We start from the raw sequence: 15,666 nt of genomic DNA, 5'->3' as shown, positions 1-15,666 counted from the left end.
TGTGCAATGAGCCTGTTATTGTTTCCTCCCAAACACCGGGAACAGTCATCTCTGGCAGCAGCTTGTACACAAACAGAGAGAGATCCCCTGGGATCCTAGTGTGGATTCCACGAGCGAGTGTGAAAGCCGTTTGCTGCTCCCAAGACATGCAGCGAATGTTAGTGCAGCACAACCTGTCTGATAAACACGCATCATGACATCGGAAATATGAACATTTTCTTGATAAAGATGCTTTGTCAAAAAATAGCTCTGAATACACTGAAGTGTACTTAGAGAACAAATGGCCTCTTTCTATTCTTACACAGCACTGTCAGATTGGATATATGAGCTGTACAATATTGCTAATGTTGTAACATCTTATTGAATAGACAGACATCACACAAATACCTGCATGCATATCATACATAGAAATAGTGAGGTGATTGAATTTAGCTCCAGCAGAAATATAAATTTAGACTCAGGAACAACCCTGGAACTTGTTTCCTGGTTTCATTTCCTGTCTCTTCACTGTGGGATTTTCTCTTATCAGCATGCGTTATATCATGTGAATAATCTCATTTTCCTGCAGCTTTTTTTTGCAGCTTTCATAATGAGAATTTCCCACAATCCTGATTTTGATGAACATTCTCGCTGCTGTAAGCGTTCCAGAGAAAAACCATTCCTTTTTGGAGGAGAGAAGAATAAGACATATTCACCTAGAAATTGCTTCTCTTTTTATTCATTTCACTCCACCTCATTTCAGATATTACTGCTCCCATCTGTGCTGAACAATCAGAAAGGAAGCCTCTTTTGTGGCTCTCATTTTCCTCGGGCCTGCAGTCTCAATGACATAATGTTGTGCACGGGCCTCTGCAGGGCACGTCTTGCTATCTCTCACTGTGGATTCACACTCAAGTAGCTTCACTGTTCCTGATATGTAAAATACCAAATCCTATTATTTCTTTGGCTAAATAACACTGGTCCCAAAGGCGTTGTGTGATGTTTTAATGAGAGCCCCGATTCCCGATGCTCAACGGCATCTTCTCCTCTGCATTTCCTTAAACTGCCAAGTAAGAGCCCCATTAATAATTCAGCTCATTAAAGTGTGTAATTAATCTGGAGCTGTGTAACAGGGAGAGACTGGGGCGCAGGGAGAAATCTCTCCAGGGGGGCACAAGAGAAACATTGGGCTAAGAGACACAGCACACCCGCTGTGATGGAACCAGTTTCCCGGCACACAACCAGTCCTCCTGCATCATTAATCTGGCAGGAAAAAAGCCACAGAGAGGCGCCGCCGCTTCTGCTGCTACACCCCGAGACATCTTCAGGCAACTCAGCCAATCAACAATTCAGCACGGGTACACACAGGGGCAGGCACTCTGTGGACTCTGTGCTTGCCTGCATGTCCTTGTGAATGTGGAGAATCTGTTCTGGTGTCTGTTTATTGAAGATGTAGGAGGTCAGTTTCTTGGAAGGCGGTTTTAGTCGCCACGTACGTCCTGCAAAATATAAATCCAAAAATACAAATATCCAAAAGTTCTTTTTTTAATTCAAATAATTGACATAGTCGTAACTAAAGAGCCACACTTGTTATATGTTACTGCAATATTTAAGGTATAGGTTGAATCACTGTTCAGTGTTTTACTGGCATGTAAATATATTATGCTTTAACAACACAACACAAAAATTATATTTTTGAAGTCATATTTATGTGTTTGTGTGCATATTACCTTCCCAATTTAAAGTTTCTACTTTTATAACCATTAAACATCAGATATGTTGCTTTGGTTTGTGATTATATGCTCCGTCACTGGAAGCTCAGCTGTTTCACAATGCTTTTTTACATTAGTGCTAATACTGCTCCACAAAGCCACTTCACACAGTCAAAACAGATAAAATATCACGTGCTCTCTATGTAGTTATTGTAGATGCTCAGAGCTAAACCCAGTTAACTGTTTAAGTAATTGAGGCTTTTTTGTACCACCTAGATGAGATTTTTTTTTTTTTTTTAATCATATGAAAAAGTCTAATTTGCACTGAAGAAAACTAATAAATGTAGTCCTGTTAAACGATGCTAGCTGTACGCTAACTAATCAAATTTATTACATAATTTATTCACAACTAATATTACAATAATATAATTATACTATATACAAATAAAAAGTATGAAAGAAGCTGGAAAAGATCTCAATGAATGTCTTTTGTATGTTTTTAAAATTGTAACATTATGGTCAGCTACTACTACGACCACGCTCCTACACCTCTGTCTGTTTTAGCTTTAGCAATTAATACTCAACCAAAAAGCCCCACCATGAATGTAAAGTGCCTAACAATCCATTTCCTCAACTTCATTGTCACTTCCTGTAGTTACACGTTTGACTTTTTAAGGTAGTATAATTTATTCAAAGCAGCTTTCATGTCAAAAATGCCAAGGTGACATTCAGCTGACTAGAACGGAAGCGTTTCCTGCACATATGTTCATAGGTGCATTGACATTTACATGCTGCAGAATTACAAAGTTTGTCACACTGACTGATAACACATTAGTCGCATCACCAAAATCAGAAAAAGATGCCGTATTGCTGATTTGTAGCGAGAAACTACTCTTCAGCTCTCACACCGAACCTCACTTGGTCACAGTTCAAGGAATCCTTATAAAAAATGTCTGTTTATTTTATGTGTTTATGAAAAATACTCCTGGTAAGCCAGTGTGAGACTCACTGTGTTGGCCTCAAACATCAGTGAGGACTCTGGGAAAAGCAGAAACCTGGAACCAGACAATGTGAATAATTTATGCTTTAAAATGGACGTGGGATAATTTATCAAATTTATTGCCAGTTAATTTCATTTTCATCAACAGATTAAATGATTTTGTCACTTCTAATAGTGTCCCGCTTATTACAGCATCTTTATCAATCCTTTTTAATTGTAATTTAGGCGGATAAAACTTAAACTGTGATGTATGACTAGCAGCCTCTAAAAGCTACTTTGTTATCACATTGTGTTGAGAGATTTCTCAGTTAGTGAACCCATTTTTGAATAGTGCGGTAGGTTGAATTACATTGTACAGCACAAATATGTATCAGGGATAATTGCACAAATATCTGTGGACTGAATTTGTTTTTAAGTTACAAAACTCAAAGGATATCATCAGTTCTCGAAGGCACAAAGCCCAAACAAGGCAACTGAGGTGATATTTGTGCTGTTTGCTTTCAGATGTTTCAGGTAGACCTCAGTAAACAGTGGCATTTACACTCAGCATGCCTGCTGCCACTCACGAGCCCTCAGCTGCTCCAGATGTGGCTTAATTTACTGCGACTTGGCTAATCATGGTGATTAAGGATTAATTACTGTTAATCACTTTTACATAAACTGGTTGGCGGTAGGAGAGCTGTGCTCTGAGAAACATGCCACACATCACTGTGTGTAGTCAAATAGATGGAATGGGACAGAGCTGGAAGCTGCCAGGCCTCTCAGTCCCAGGTTTCTGTGCATTTCTGATGTAGCTTTTTAACTCCAGAGTTCACCAGTATAAGGAAGTCAACCTCTAATAATACTTAATTCTGGTCATGTGGTGCCAGTTTGGGGGATTGGTTAAGTCTCGGCATACCGAAGCGGGAGCATGTTTCTTAGTAACAGGAGAGGCGTTGTCAATATTCAACACAGCAGTTGTGTCTGGTCAGCTGAGGCTAAACAGACACTGCTGGGCCGTGTGACTGTCCTGCTACAGGAGATAAGAATGTGAAGGAGCAAAACCACTGGGAGTTCTATTAACACAGACTGACAAGGGAATCACAGGGACATCAGGGGGTCCGCGATGAGGCTGACAACAAAGCCGCTGCACTGTACCCCACCCCCACCCCCGCTCCCCACCCCTCCCGCACAAGCTCAGGGTGGCAGTGTGGTCACCTTCCCTCCTTGGCCTGGTTTCACACTGTGACATGCTCGTCTGCTCTCCTGAAGGAATGGTTTTAATAAGGTGGAGCAGATCAAGGCGACTGTTAATGACATGGCAGGCCCAGTCAACACAGTGCCCGAGGCCCTGGATGGCCCCAGTCTGGTGCATGCTGCTGGACGCTCAGTGTCTCATGAGGGACACTTAGAACACTTGTCTGGATGCTCTTTAACTGCTACCCATCCAAGTGTCATATGAAAAAGTTCCACAGTGGGGTGAACCCAAGCAGATGGGCTTATATTTGTGCCTTTTGTTACTGATATTTGTCAGTTTAATTTTATGCAGGATCAAATACTTGTGAACTGAAAGCACGTGATCAAAAGGAACACCATTATAAATGCAAAATGGCTGTGTTTTAATATGATTTTAGAGTATTTTATAAATTATGCTAAGGTGTTACATAGAATATATTAAAGCTTTGTGTGACACAGCGAAGCGACAGGATAAGTAAAAACTTTACAGGCTTGTACAAAAAAGACTTTTTAGCCTTTGGAGCTAATTTACACTTTCATGAACACAGCATAAAGGGTTCATCTTTTTATATCTCACAAAAGTTATAAATACATTAAGAACAATATTAATGCATTGCTTTTCTAATTGATATTAGTGTGTTAACACTACCAGCTGTAGTCACTAGCTGTCTGCTGTAGGTGGTTTAAGTCACTAAGCCTAAGTACTGGTGTCTTTTGGTGCATTTTTAATGCAGTTATCTGACAAAGAGGTCCTGAATAGTTGTCTAAGTCAGTACAGGGGCATACCTGCAGTGTTTATGTGTGCAGCTTCCAAACCAAACTCAATAGGCTCAGCTAATAACACTTCACCCACTTGACCAAATATGGCCACTGCTAACTCAGGGGAAAAAAAGGATACTGACAGCCATAATACTACAAATCAAGTCACTGAAGCAGGACTTAATAACCCAGTGGGTATTTTATATCATAATGGCTACATCAGCATATGATCGCATGTAGAGTATCATAGAGGACATCAACCAACTTTGAATCCTCATGCCACCCACAGCAAAAATAGAAAGTCACTTATCTTCTCTGGCATCAGTTTTCACCACAAGTCCATTAGCTGACCAATAGGAACACAGTGCACTCCTTTGTATGCCACATGGCAAAGAGACAAGCAAGCTAAAGAATAAACCAGGTCTCATTTTTAAGCTTTTTTTTTCCAGACAAAGAAAGCCATTATGATCATCTAAAACACTACAGTTTGTTTGCATTGTTCTCATTGAAAGTTGCCTCTTATAGCTCCTTTTTAATGACATAATACTGTCTCCAAGCCAATTCAAGGCAGCAGTTTATGGTATTCCTCTTAATTGCCTACACTGAACATTGAATGTGTTTGGTATTCTTAACCCAGCACAAGAAGTTTGTGGGGAGGGGTCATTTTTTATACATATTTCTACACTTTGTGGGTCAGAACCTCCTGAGACTGTGCACATGAGCTGAAAATGCAACCATGTAAAAAGAGCTCAAACTTTGTCTGCACCTCATGATCTCCAGCAATGGATACAAACCAATGAAGAATATGAAAAGAGTGAAGCTTGAGGTTTTTCTTCTAATTTAGTAACAAAATACATTTCTGCAACTTTTCTAAATGACACGAAAGAAATTGCATCTCACTGCTCAAACTATGACAGGGATTTCAAGATGGTTTGTTTAATATAATCAGATATACTGAAATATTCTTAGGAAAAGTAAATTTCGCCGTTCTTGGCTGAGTAGATATTAACAGAACTAGATGGAAGCCCGAGGCTGTCAGTGAACTAATTCATCCTGGATGCTGGGAGATTAGGTCAAGCATTTAGTTTTGATAAAAAACTTTTTTTTTCTAAAATGTCAGAAGAAGAAGAAATGATACTAAAAAAAAAACCCTGTAAATTTTAAGTGGTAAGTTTTTGTCTGCTGTGGTGAACCCTACAGTGTTATTAGTGGCCCTAAGACCTCGGTGGATCCAATTCTAATTCCCTCCATTAGTGGTATCAGTAGACGACTGCAGTGTGTGTGATCAGGACTTCCTAACAAAGACAATGCTGCTTCTTTCTCTTCTGAACTGGTGATGACAAAGCAGAGGGACCACATGGTGGATGAGAGAGCAGCGGAGCGCTTTAATGTGAAGGCTGTCAGCTCCACTCCCCTTGGTTTTCACCTTCTGAAGAGCACGAGGCCTTATCGGTTTAATTGACTCTTTATCTTTTTGTTAATTTCCCCTTTAGTGCAGTAACTCCCATCCTGCCTTTTGATATGTCATTTTACACTGGCTTTTGCGTGACTTACAGGAAGTGTCTGTATAGATTAGTATATTTCATGAAAAGGCAGATTTCCTTTTAACAACACAGTAAAGGAGCTCAGTTGCCACTTAATTGTCGCCATTGTCCATTAACCTCTGTGACATTGTCTGTTAACCTTCCTCACTTAAAATGAATCTCGAGACTTTTGCATTTAAAGTAAATGCAGTAAAATAATTTCATTCTTCACACATCCCAAAGCACTTTTTGTGCATATCTTATGAATGAAGTATAATTTTATATCACTGGCAGCGATCCTTGAGTCCTTACAAAGGCAAACAGAGGGGACTTAAGGAGAGCAGGATTTAACAGTTTGATGCCTGTCGTCTTCCTCCTGGTGTATGTTGGTTCTCTTTCCATTCCAGTACACTTGCGACTGTATAATGAATTATGCCGATGTTGAATTAGCATGTAGCTGTCGCTTCGGCTCTGGTGCCTGCCTTGTGACAGGACCACCACAGCACAGGCTTGTGTAGAGAGAGGGGGCTTCTACTGTGATTTATTAACTGCTAAAACCACAATGAAGTGTGCCCACTGAAGCACCAATACAAACAAATAGGGCCAATCCCGTCACTGCAAATCCAGACAGACAGGCTCGACCACTGCCTGACCAGAAAGGGTTAATTATGCAAAAGCGTTTGGCTTTGACCCGACACACAGTAATGTTTTAAAGAAGGACTGTTTAGTGCAGGATTACACCACATTCTGTTTATTACTTTAAAAATATAGGGATTTTACTCACATGCAGATTTTCTTTGAGAGCTCCAAATTAATGATCTAGTTGTTATTTTTCAAGCGAAGAGAAGATAAGAATATTTTTACAGTTGCGAAAAATGTAAAACCTTCTGAAGTTAAAATATTTTCACAATGACATAAGTTAACAACTACTGGATTTTTCTTGTCTTCTCAGTCGGTCACGATGACGCGTTTGCTTGGTGGAATGTTTCTGATTAAAAAAGGGCTACTGAGTGACTGCAGTCATAAATAAATGGCACAAATAAATAACCACATTTTTAAAATGGCAGTATTCCATGTGAGATGATGACATCAGCATTCACTTGTTTTTTTCAGGCACTTTCCTGAAGTGCAATTAATCCGTGCCTTGTCCTAGCATGACTCCCTCTGCTAGACGTCATTCACAACACACTACTGTTTAGCTCACGCTTTCAGCACCGTGCATACACTAGCTTATATTTTATGATTCATTTATACACAGTAATGTACACCGTTGATACAGTTCCTACAGCCAAGTTTACAATGGAATATCATTTGAATAAAACAACGTCTCTGTAGGTACAAGATAAGGCTGTATTTTAAAGCAAATTCTTAACACACATAACGAAAATTATCCACAGCAGTTTACTGTCGTATTGCCATAAATAATTTCTGCCAGGCCAGAGTGACAAGCCAATATAACTGCAAGTTTTTCCTGGCGTTTCTTTTTTGGTCTCATCCTTTCAGCATGATTTGAAAGTTTTATCCAGCAGTATAGCCTGTAAACTAGAGCCAGCTTGATGTACAGCATTTTTCAGTTGACATTTGCTTATTACTAATAAATTGTTATGGATATGGATTGACATGAAAACTTTCTGGCTAGTTTGTCCAGCAGAGGGACTCCATTATTCAGTATGCTCAGCTCTGTCTGCAGCACATGTAGCAGAATAGCATCGTAGCTGTACAGATGTTGGAGCAGAGTAGCTGCCATATTTCACGCATATTCATACAGAAAATTGGTCAATATAGAAATTCCGGAATTTTTTACTCTGATTAAATTGTGAAGTTTTCTATGGATTTTCTTGTTACTGCTGACTGCTTGAAAGGTTTATTAATGCTTGAGCAAATAAAACCTCTGTAATTTAAGTGGCATCAGATAGGCTGGATAGAAAGATAAGATGATGTTTTATATTCAAAACTAAGCAGAAGTTTGAATTTTAATAGGAGTATCAACCCAAATACATATTTACTCTGTTTTTAGCCCTATCTTCTGTGTACCACTGAAAAACTGACTGAAAACATGAGCGGCTGAAGTCTTTGCTGCCAAAGAGCTCTTCAAAATGTCAAACCAGACAGTTGTTGATCTGCCTGAGCATGCTGTCACCTGACCGGTATCGAGTGTCACTTTTGGCTGTCTCTCCCCGTGCCGCTCCTCGTGACGTAACACTGCAGCTCACAGTATCTGGGTGCAGAATGGGAGGCCTCCAAAGGTCTCCACCAGTCTGAACTAAGGCATCCAATCTCTGTCAGAGGCCTTTATGTTTTACCGTCCATCTCGCTAACTATGACAGACCAGCCCAACATCATTAATTAAACATAAGGCTTCCCCCCAATCACCCGATCTCCGTGACAGGCTGCCATGCCAACAGTCCCTGTCGACATGCCTCCGAAATCTAGAAGGGGATTACATATGGTAATGTTTTTTGACAGCCTGCCATTTGCCTCTGTTAATCTGATAGGATAAGATATCTGGACTGCAGAGCATGGTGTGCAGTAACTCTTTGAGTCTGATATTGTTATGCCACAAAAAAACTGAATCATTTTGAAGATGCAGGCAGTGTCCTGGAAGAAATCTTAATCCCCTGACAAGCTTTTGATACAATCCCAAATATTGTCACTGACTCAAAAGTATATTTTTAGACTTGGATCTGGCTTGTATTTGCTGTCAATTTTAATATTCCACACATTCTTGAATCATATCAAGTATGGTGAGATGATGTGACAATCTATAATGGACCTGTGTCCTTCCACAGCATTTCTCCAAAGACACTAGTTCTGTTGCCCCAGGCTACCGGCCCACTTTCATTTTGCCACGGTTCGTTCTCCTTCAGAGGGAGAAGACGGGTTATTCTCTGGTCTTTGTTCAATTAAGACCAACCCCAAACTCAGAGCCTCTCTGAAATGGTGCATCTCTGTTGCAAGTTGTTCAATTAATATTTTAATACCCACAGACATCTTCATGTAAGGCCATGAGCCAGTCTTCTCGGATGACTAATAAATGGGAAACGGAGAATGTTACACATGTGCTCGCTGAAAAACAAGCAACGTGGGGGGAGCGGGAGGAGGTTTAGGCAAGCTGCTCTCCCCCAAACAAGGACGTTAATCATCTCCAAGCATGATATTCCGAGCTTACCCTCAAAGAGCAAAAGCTTTTTCCCTCAGCCTCGCGGAAATGAAATAAATATTCCCAGAGAAACGACCAGACAGTTAAACATCCACCTCTCCAAAAGCCAATTGCCCTTGGCTTTTATTAAATATCGATTTGATTTGTAAAAGGCCAGATGTTGGGAAGTTAAACAAATGTCGTGTTCTCCCATTCCAGTTTACTTTTGTCTTCTCAGCCGGTGACATTTTGTCTCTCAGCGTGTACACAGAGCAGTAAAACCACCAACCATCCTCTCCCAATCCATCCACACAGAGACACCATGAATACGTGATTCCTTCCCGGCAAAATCATCTATTGTGCATCCGATTCATAAATTCATTAATAACAAAAGCTACTGTGGTAAAAAAAAAAAAATCCCATGTTTTTATTAACGCATAAGCAAAGCAATAAAGCCTGGTGCGTGCCTCCTTGAGAGAATTGCTTGTCAACAACAGGAAGAGGAGGGGGGGCGGGGGGGGGATAAGGCATCGTCTGACAACAAGCCATCTTTGAAACACCTCCAAGAGAGAAATGGCATCCATTAGAGACATACAAAAAACGCGTGCTTGTCGACGAGCAGTGGGGGGAAATCTCACACACACATCCACAGATAATTGTTTATCCCTGAGAGAACCTTCAGTGTTTGTCTGCGGGTGGCTAAGTAAGTTCACCAGCACTATTGGACAGGGAGTGCCCACCAGACCCAAGGCTCGAAATACATTAGGATGAATCAATTAAGCTGCCATTAGCCAATAAAGTGGCCCTCACTGAGTCGTGTAATTATGACCCACAGCAAAGCCAATTTTATGGAGGCACATTATCCCTTTCTTTTCCTTATTAATTGTATTTGTTTGAGATAATCCCTCCATGGTTTTAATTATGCGCTTTAGGTTCAGGGTGGAAGAAATAAATCATCATTTGCTTCAATCACTTCCAAATACTGCAGGTCTGCAGTTTTTTTTTTTCCACCGTAAGGGAAGCTACCCATCGCGGGGCAATGACTGCACTGATTAGGCACTTAAATTAAAAATGAATGCAGAAATCCAGATTAACCCCACTCAGAGCGAGTTCCCATCAGATTCTGCGATAAGATGCCAGGAAGAGCTGATATTATAGGCAGCCAGCTACTTAGCTTGTTCCCAGCTCAGAGGACACTGTAAGTGTGACAATGTGCTGTCAATGAGGGATGACAGTACACAGCCAACATGGCGTAATGCATTGTTCCTTCCTGGGTCCCTCCTGACAGATGCTCTCCAAGACAGCTGGATCAGCAGCAAGAATGGAGCCGGGATACGAGGGGAGGATATGATACGCGGGCTGATTAGCGAAGGTATACACGTGTCAACAAGCGAGGCCTGGGGATCACGTCGGAGTTTGTGTTAATTGTCAGTTTAAGACAGCGTTACCTACTGATCTTGAGCACAATGCAGGGCTTTGAAAAAGCAGCATTGCTGGATGCAGTCGTTTTCTTTCCATTTGTCCATGACCTTTCTTATTCGTAGAGAAAAAATGTCAGCCTGCTAGAACTTTTTCTGTTTCCCATCCAAGAGATCTCCTAAGAAATGACCTTCTCTGCAACAGGCACTCTTCTAAGACTGATGTTGGAGGAGCTTCAAGCCAAGTAAAATAAACACTTTGAATGTTAAGCTGGAACTTGGCAGACATGAACTGAATCATTTTTGTGGACACTGGGAATTTTTATGTTCCATTTTCATTTGACAGTCTAGACGTTTTATGGGTTAGGGAAGAAATCTAGTCTAGGACTTTTGCCTGAGACATCTGTGAAGACATGCTGATGTTCTCTGGACTTTTACTCTTTGTTCCTGGACTTGGGAGGCAGGAAACAATATCTTGTCCCATGTGCTTCATTTTTATTACAGATTTTATTTATTACAGATTCTGGGCCAATTTCAAAACACCCAAACTGTATTATAGTTTTTGTCTTAGCCACTTTAGAGATGTGTCACACATTATGTTGTCTAATGTTTATTCTTCTGTAATCTTTTGCTCAAAAACACTCTGTACTCTGCCATATACAGCACTCTGTGTATGGCTTGTTTAGTGAGACACAAATACACAACAGTGGCAGCACAGATTACACGTTTCACAGTTTTACTAAGATTTAGGTGCTCTGTGACCATCTTGGATTGTGAAGTCGAGGTTGCTGGGGGTTCTCCAGCTTTCCGAGTTGGAGATCCAACATGAGGGGACATTCCAGTTCCCACTTAAAATTAATCAGGGCATTCGTTTTAGGGTTACTGTAGTCAGTAATCTCAGGCAGCTGTGCCAAACAGCAATATTTCTGTTAAATTAACAACAACATTTTATGATATTCATGTAATAAAAGCACATTCCCAGTGTTCCTTTAAACGAACTGTCATTGGGAAACCAGAGCTGCTGTAGAGAATGCTGGACTAATGTTGTGTTCTGCTTTGCTAGCAGTTTAATAAATAGTGAATAAACTGAATGTCTCGTTAATAATAACCAATAACTAACCAACTAATAAGGCAGCATTAGAAAGCATTGTTTTGTTTTTTTGCTGATTTTGGTCCTCATTCCCTCCTTTATCCTAATGAAACAAAGCATCTTCATAACTGATGAGTTAATGAGTGGTTTTAAAGTCTAATACATCATCACACCGTCTGAACAGTTAACTAGAGCAAAAATGATGTAACAAAACAGAAACACCGGCCATTGCCAAAATTAATTAATCAAATAGGTCAACTTAAATATCAATCTTTTACTTACACAGCACGTTAACAGGCTTTAATTTTGAAGAGGTGTTATTTAACTCAACTATTTACGTCTAAAACTCAGATAGTTTCAGTATGGCTTGACCTATAAATCCTGCAACCTGTTTTCAGTTCAGTGTTACCATAATGTAAGTTGTCAGCCTTCTTTTTTCTTCTTTAAGTATGTACTGCTGTGAGATGTTTTCCTACTAAAAATTACTTCCAGAAAGGGCAGCTAGTCCATGGGATATTGTGGTGTGCTCCTATTTTAACACCCACTTTAGATCGGTATTTATGAGGTGGTAAATGTAGAAAAAGTGCCTCTCTGTACTGGTGAGCGTTCAAGAGCCGTGGGAGCGGCAGCGGCGGCGGGGCCACTGCTGATGTACGTTAACTAAAGCAGACAGGCGGGTTTAGAGTTTCTGATGGAGCAGGTTTGATTGGGTCATAACGTGGCAGCAGTTGTGACGGTGTGGAGGTAAGGCGGGTGTGAAGCCATCTGAGATTTTCCCCTCTAAGCCTGTCTATACATTACTGGAGTGATGAAAGAGTCTTGGTAACGAGACAGGATGTTTGTACTGTCTTGCCATCTCAAGAGACGTCCCCCCCAACGCCGCCATTTCTCCTCCAATACTCCTCCCACACTCAATCTACCTCCCGCTGAGCCTATGGCCTGAAACCCTGACCTCTTCCACTCGCCAACAGTTGCCATATTTGCATTTCCAGTCCACTTAAAGGCAAAGGTGGGGGTGAATGTGGGAGCCCCTCTCCTCTTCCCCTACGAGTACAGCAGGCTTCATTCTCATCCCACTGACCCCCTGCCCAGGACTACCAACCCGGACAGCAGTCTGGGGTTAATGCACCAAGCACTCCTATTGTCTCTGAATTAATGAAGTGCTCCGTGCCTGTCCCTTCTCATTCAATGACAACGAGACAAATGACAAGTGGTATTGTTTTAAATGGCCATCGACACTCAAGGGGCGCAAAGTCACAGAGTCAGGGCTCCTGTTAGGTCCGATAACGGTAACACCAGCTGCTGTCGGAGTGCCTTCGATGTCCACTCTGGGGTCAATTTGAATGCTAGCAGCACAACGCTTCACACAGGAGAAGGGATTTTATATTGAAATGGATGGTTCTCAGATGGAGGAGGAAGAGTCTAAGCCTGTGTTTTCACCTCAGAAAATGGAAGGTGGGGACTTGGATGTCCTAAAGAATGGCAAGGGAGACCTCTAGTGGTAAAGAGGAGTATTTGATCAGATTATTTACTGACGCTATTAATACTTAAACCATACTGTTTTAGGTGTGAAATCAGCTCACACCTAAAACCCACACAGGCACATACACAGCTGCAACTCTGAATGAGTGCTGTAAAGAATAAATAAAGTCCTGGTGAAAAGATTAAAATATTGGGGGATCAGATCAGAGTGACTTTCAGAATATTTCTTAAAAGAATTTCCACTTGCCTCAGTGCAATTTCTATTTGATTTAAATGCAAAATTATAGTAAAATTGTACCCATTTTGTTTTTAATTCCCAAAATGATTATAGCATTGTTATGGAAAAACGAGAAATTATCTCAAACCTACTCATATAGAAAAACGTCAATATATAAGGACAAACAAAGACTATTTAAAAAGGTCTGGGGTCCTTTTTTAACCGTGAATTTGGATTACTCTGTATCAAATAGGAAGAGCAGTTTTCTTTCTGCTTTGATTGTTTGTTTGTTTTTAAATTAATGTTAATATCCATTTAAGGAAGAAAGGTTGACTAAAATAACAGGAAACAAAATATTACTTCAGATGTCGGGTTTTGTCAAAAAAATTAAAAAATTTAAAAAAAAAATAACGACGTAACCCAAGAAAAAATAAACGAATTCCACAACCTAGAAACTGGAAACAGGGAAATATTTGTCAAAACAGTTGGTGCTTATTATTCTGTCAGTATATTAACCAAATAAGGGGACTAATTACTTGAGCTCAAGTGAATCTGGCAGCCAGCTGAGCTGATTAAAAAAGGAAGTGTGGGTGACCAGAAGCCTGATGGGAGAGCTGTGCGATTTTTTGGGGGAAAAAGAGTGGACAAATTGTTGAAAATATCTAAAACATGCAAATCAAAGAAGCTTATGTCTCCAAAAGGAGTGTATCTAATTTGATCATGAGAGCTTCTTTCCATAGATCGTCTTCAGGCCTGTCAAAGTCATTAATGTCTTGGGGTATTTGTGGAGGTAGCTTTGGACGAAAAACAAACGTGAAACCAATTAGGAGGTTGAATTTGAAAGTTGAATAGATAAATGAGAGGAGGCAGCATCATCTTCAAATGGTCCTTTTTTACAGCAGACTCCATGTTTCCTTCAGTGAGGCAGACTTCAGTCTCCCTCAGCCTGTGTGTCGGTCTTTGTTATACTGCACGGCTCACGCTGAGCTGGTGGATGTGTGGGTGCAGCTCAGGGGTGTCAGCTGCACGGTTGACAGCTTGTTACGGTGCATCACACTGCTGCAGGTGCGACCTTTATGACTGACCTCTGACCCTCTCCTGTCATCGCAGTCCTGAGCATTCGCGGCGCCCAGGAGGAGGAGCCTCCAGACCCCCAGCTCATGCGACTGGACAACATGCTTCTGGCAGAGGGCGTGTCCGGACCGGAGAAAGGCGGAGGTTCTGCGGCAGCGGCGGCTGCAGCGGCCGCCTCTGGAGGGGCAGGGGCCGACAACTCAGCAGAGCACTCTGACTACAGGGCCAAGCTGTCCCAGATCAGACAGATCTACCACACAGAGCTGGAGAAGTATGAACAGGTAAGAGCAGACGATGCACCTTAGACCAACACCTGACAGAGTGGGAAAATAGGGCTGTGACGTATAGAGAATTTCCACAGAACCATAACACACTGATTTTTTGAAATAGTGTTTTTAGTGCACACACACACACACACACATATGACCAGCTTAATTGATGTTTCCTGTGCATTTGCTGTGACAGCAGGACACATCAAAAGCAACATCACGATGTGCACTTTAATGCCATTTTAGCTTGTCGTGCATCTCCACGTTTTTGTAGCCTGGCACGCACATCACAGCAGGGCTAGAGGCTCAGGCCTGCAAGCACGGTGGTCTCTAAAGGCATTTTTTATGATACATAACTGCCAGAGCAAAGAGATTCCCAGACAGCACGGGGAGAAGGATTTCTGCAACAGTTGGAAAAGATGAAAAAGTTCTGCTGAAAACTTTGAAAAAAGGAATGAAGCAGTGATATATTCTGTGCTGCGAAGCCTGAAGCGACTCAAGTTTGAGTCAAGGTTATTGAGCTACAGTTCAATTAAACAATGGTCTTAACTGCCGCTTAAAGCTGCTTTCAGTGTATCCTTAAAAGTCTTTAAATTAAATAAGGTCATAATGAAACATCTTATATGTACTTGTAAGAGCCCTTTAAACTAAACTGCTGTTTTTATGTGAGACTTGTTCTAATACTTTTTATACTTCGACTAGCTATTATTTTATGCGATCCTTATATCTTTCCTCGCGGATTTATGCGTGAACCACAAAAAACAAAGAATGCAATAAGATGTGATGAGC

General features: G+C 41.0%; 1 protein-coding gene across 3 annotated transcripts in view; it reads left to right on the top strand.

Moving 5' to 3' along the window:
* pbx1b (pre-B-cell leukemia homeobox 1b) overlaps positions 1-15,666 on the top strand; it is a 63,878-nt gene that overhangs the window by 32,287 nt on the left and 15,925 nt on the right. For all 3 annotated transcript variants that reach the window (XM_084921278.1, XM_084921277.1, XM_084921276.1), the window contains exon 3: positions 14,645-14,889. In XM_084921278.1, the coding sequence (XP_084777404.1) occupies positions 14,645-14,889 (245 nt within the window). The remainder of the gene's footprint in view (positions 1-14,644; positions 14,890-15,666) is intronic.

The sequence above is a fragment of the Perissodus microlepis genome, chromosome 23, assembly GCF_051167445.1.
Source record: "Perissodus microlepis isolate ML-2025 ecotype Zambia chromosome 23, ASM5116744v1, whole genome shotgun sequence".
Taxonomy (NCBI): Eukaryota; Metazoa; Chordata; class Actinopteri; order Cichliformes; family Cichlidae; genus Perissodus; species Perissodus microlepis.
This window is presented reverse-complemented; position numbering and strand designations above follow the sequence as displayed.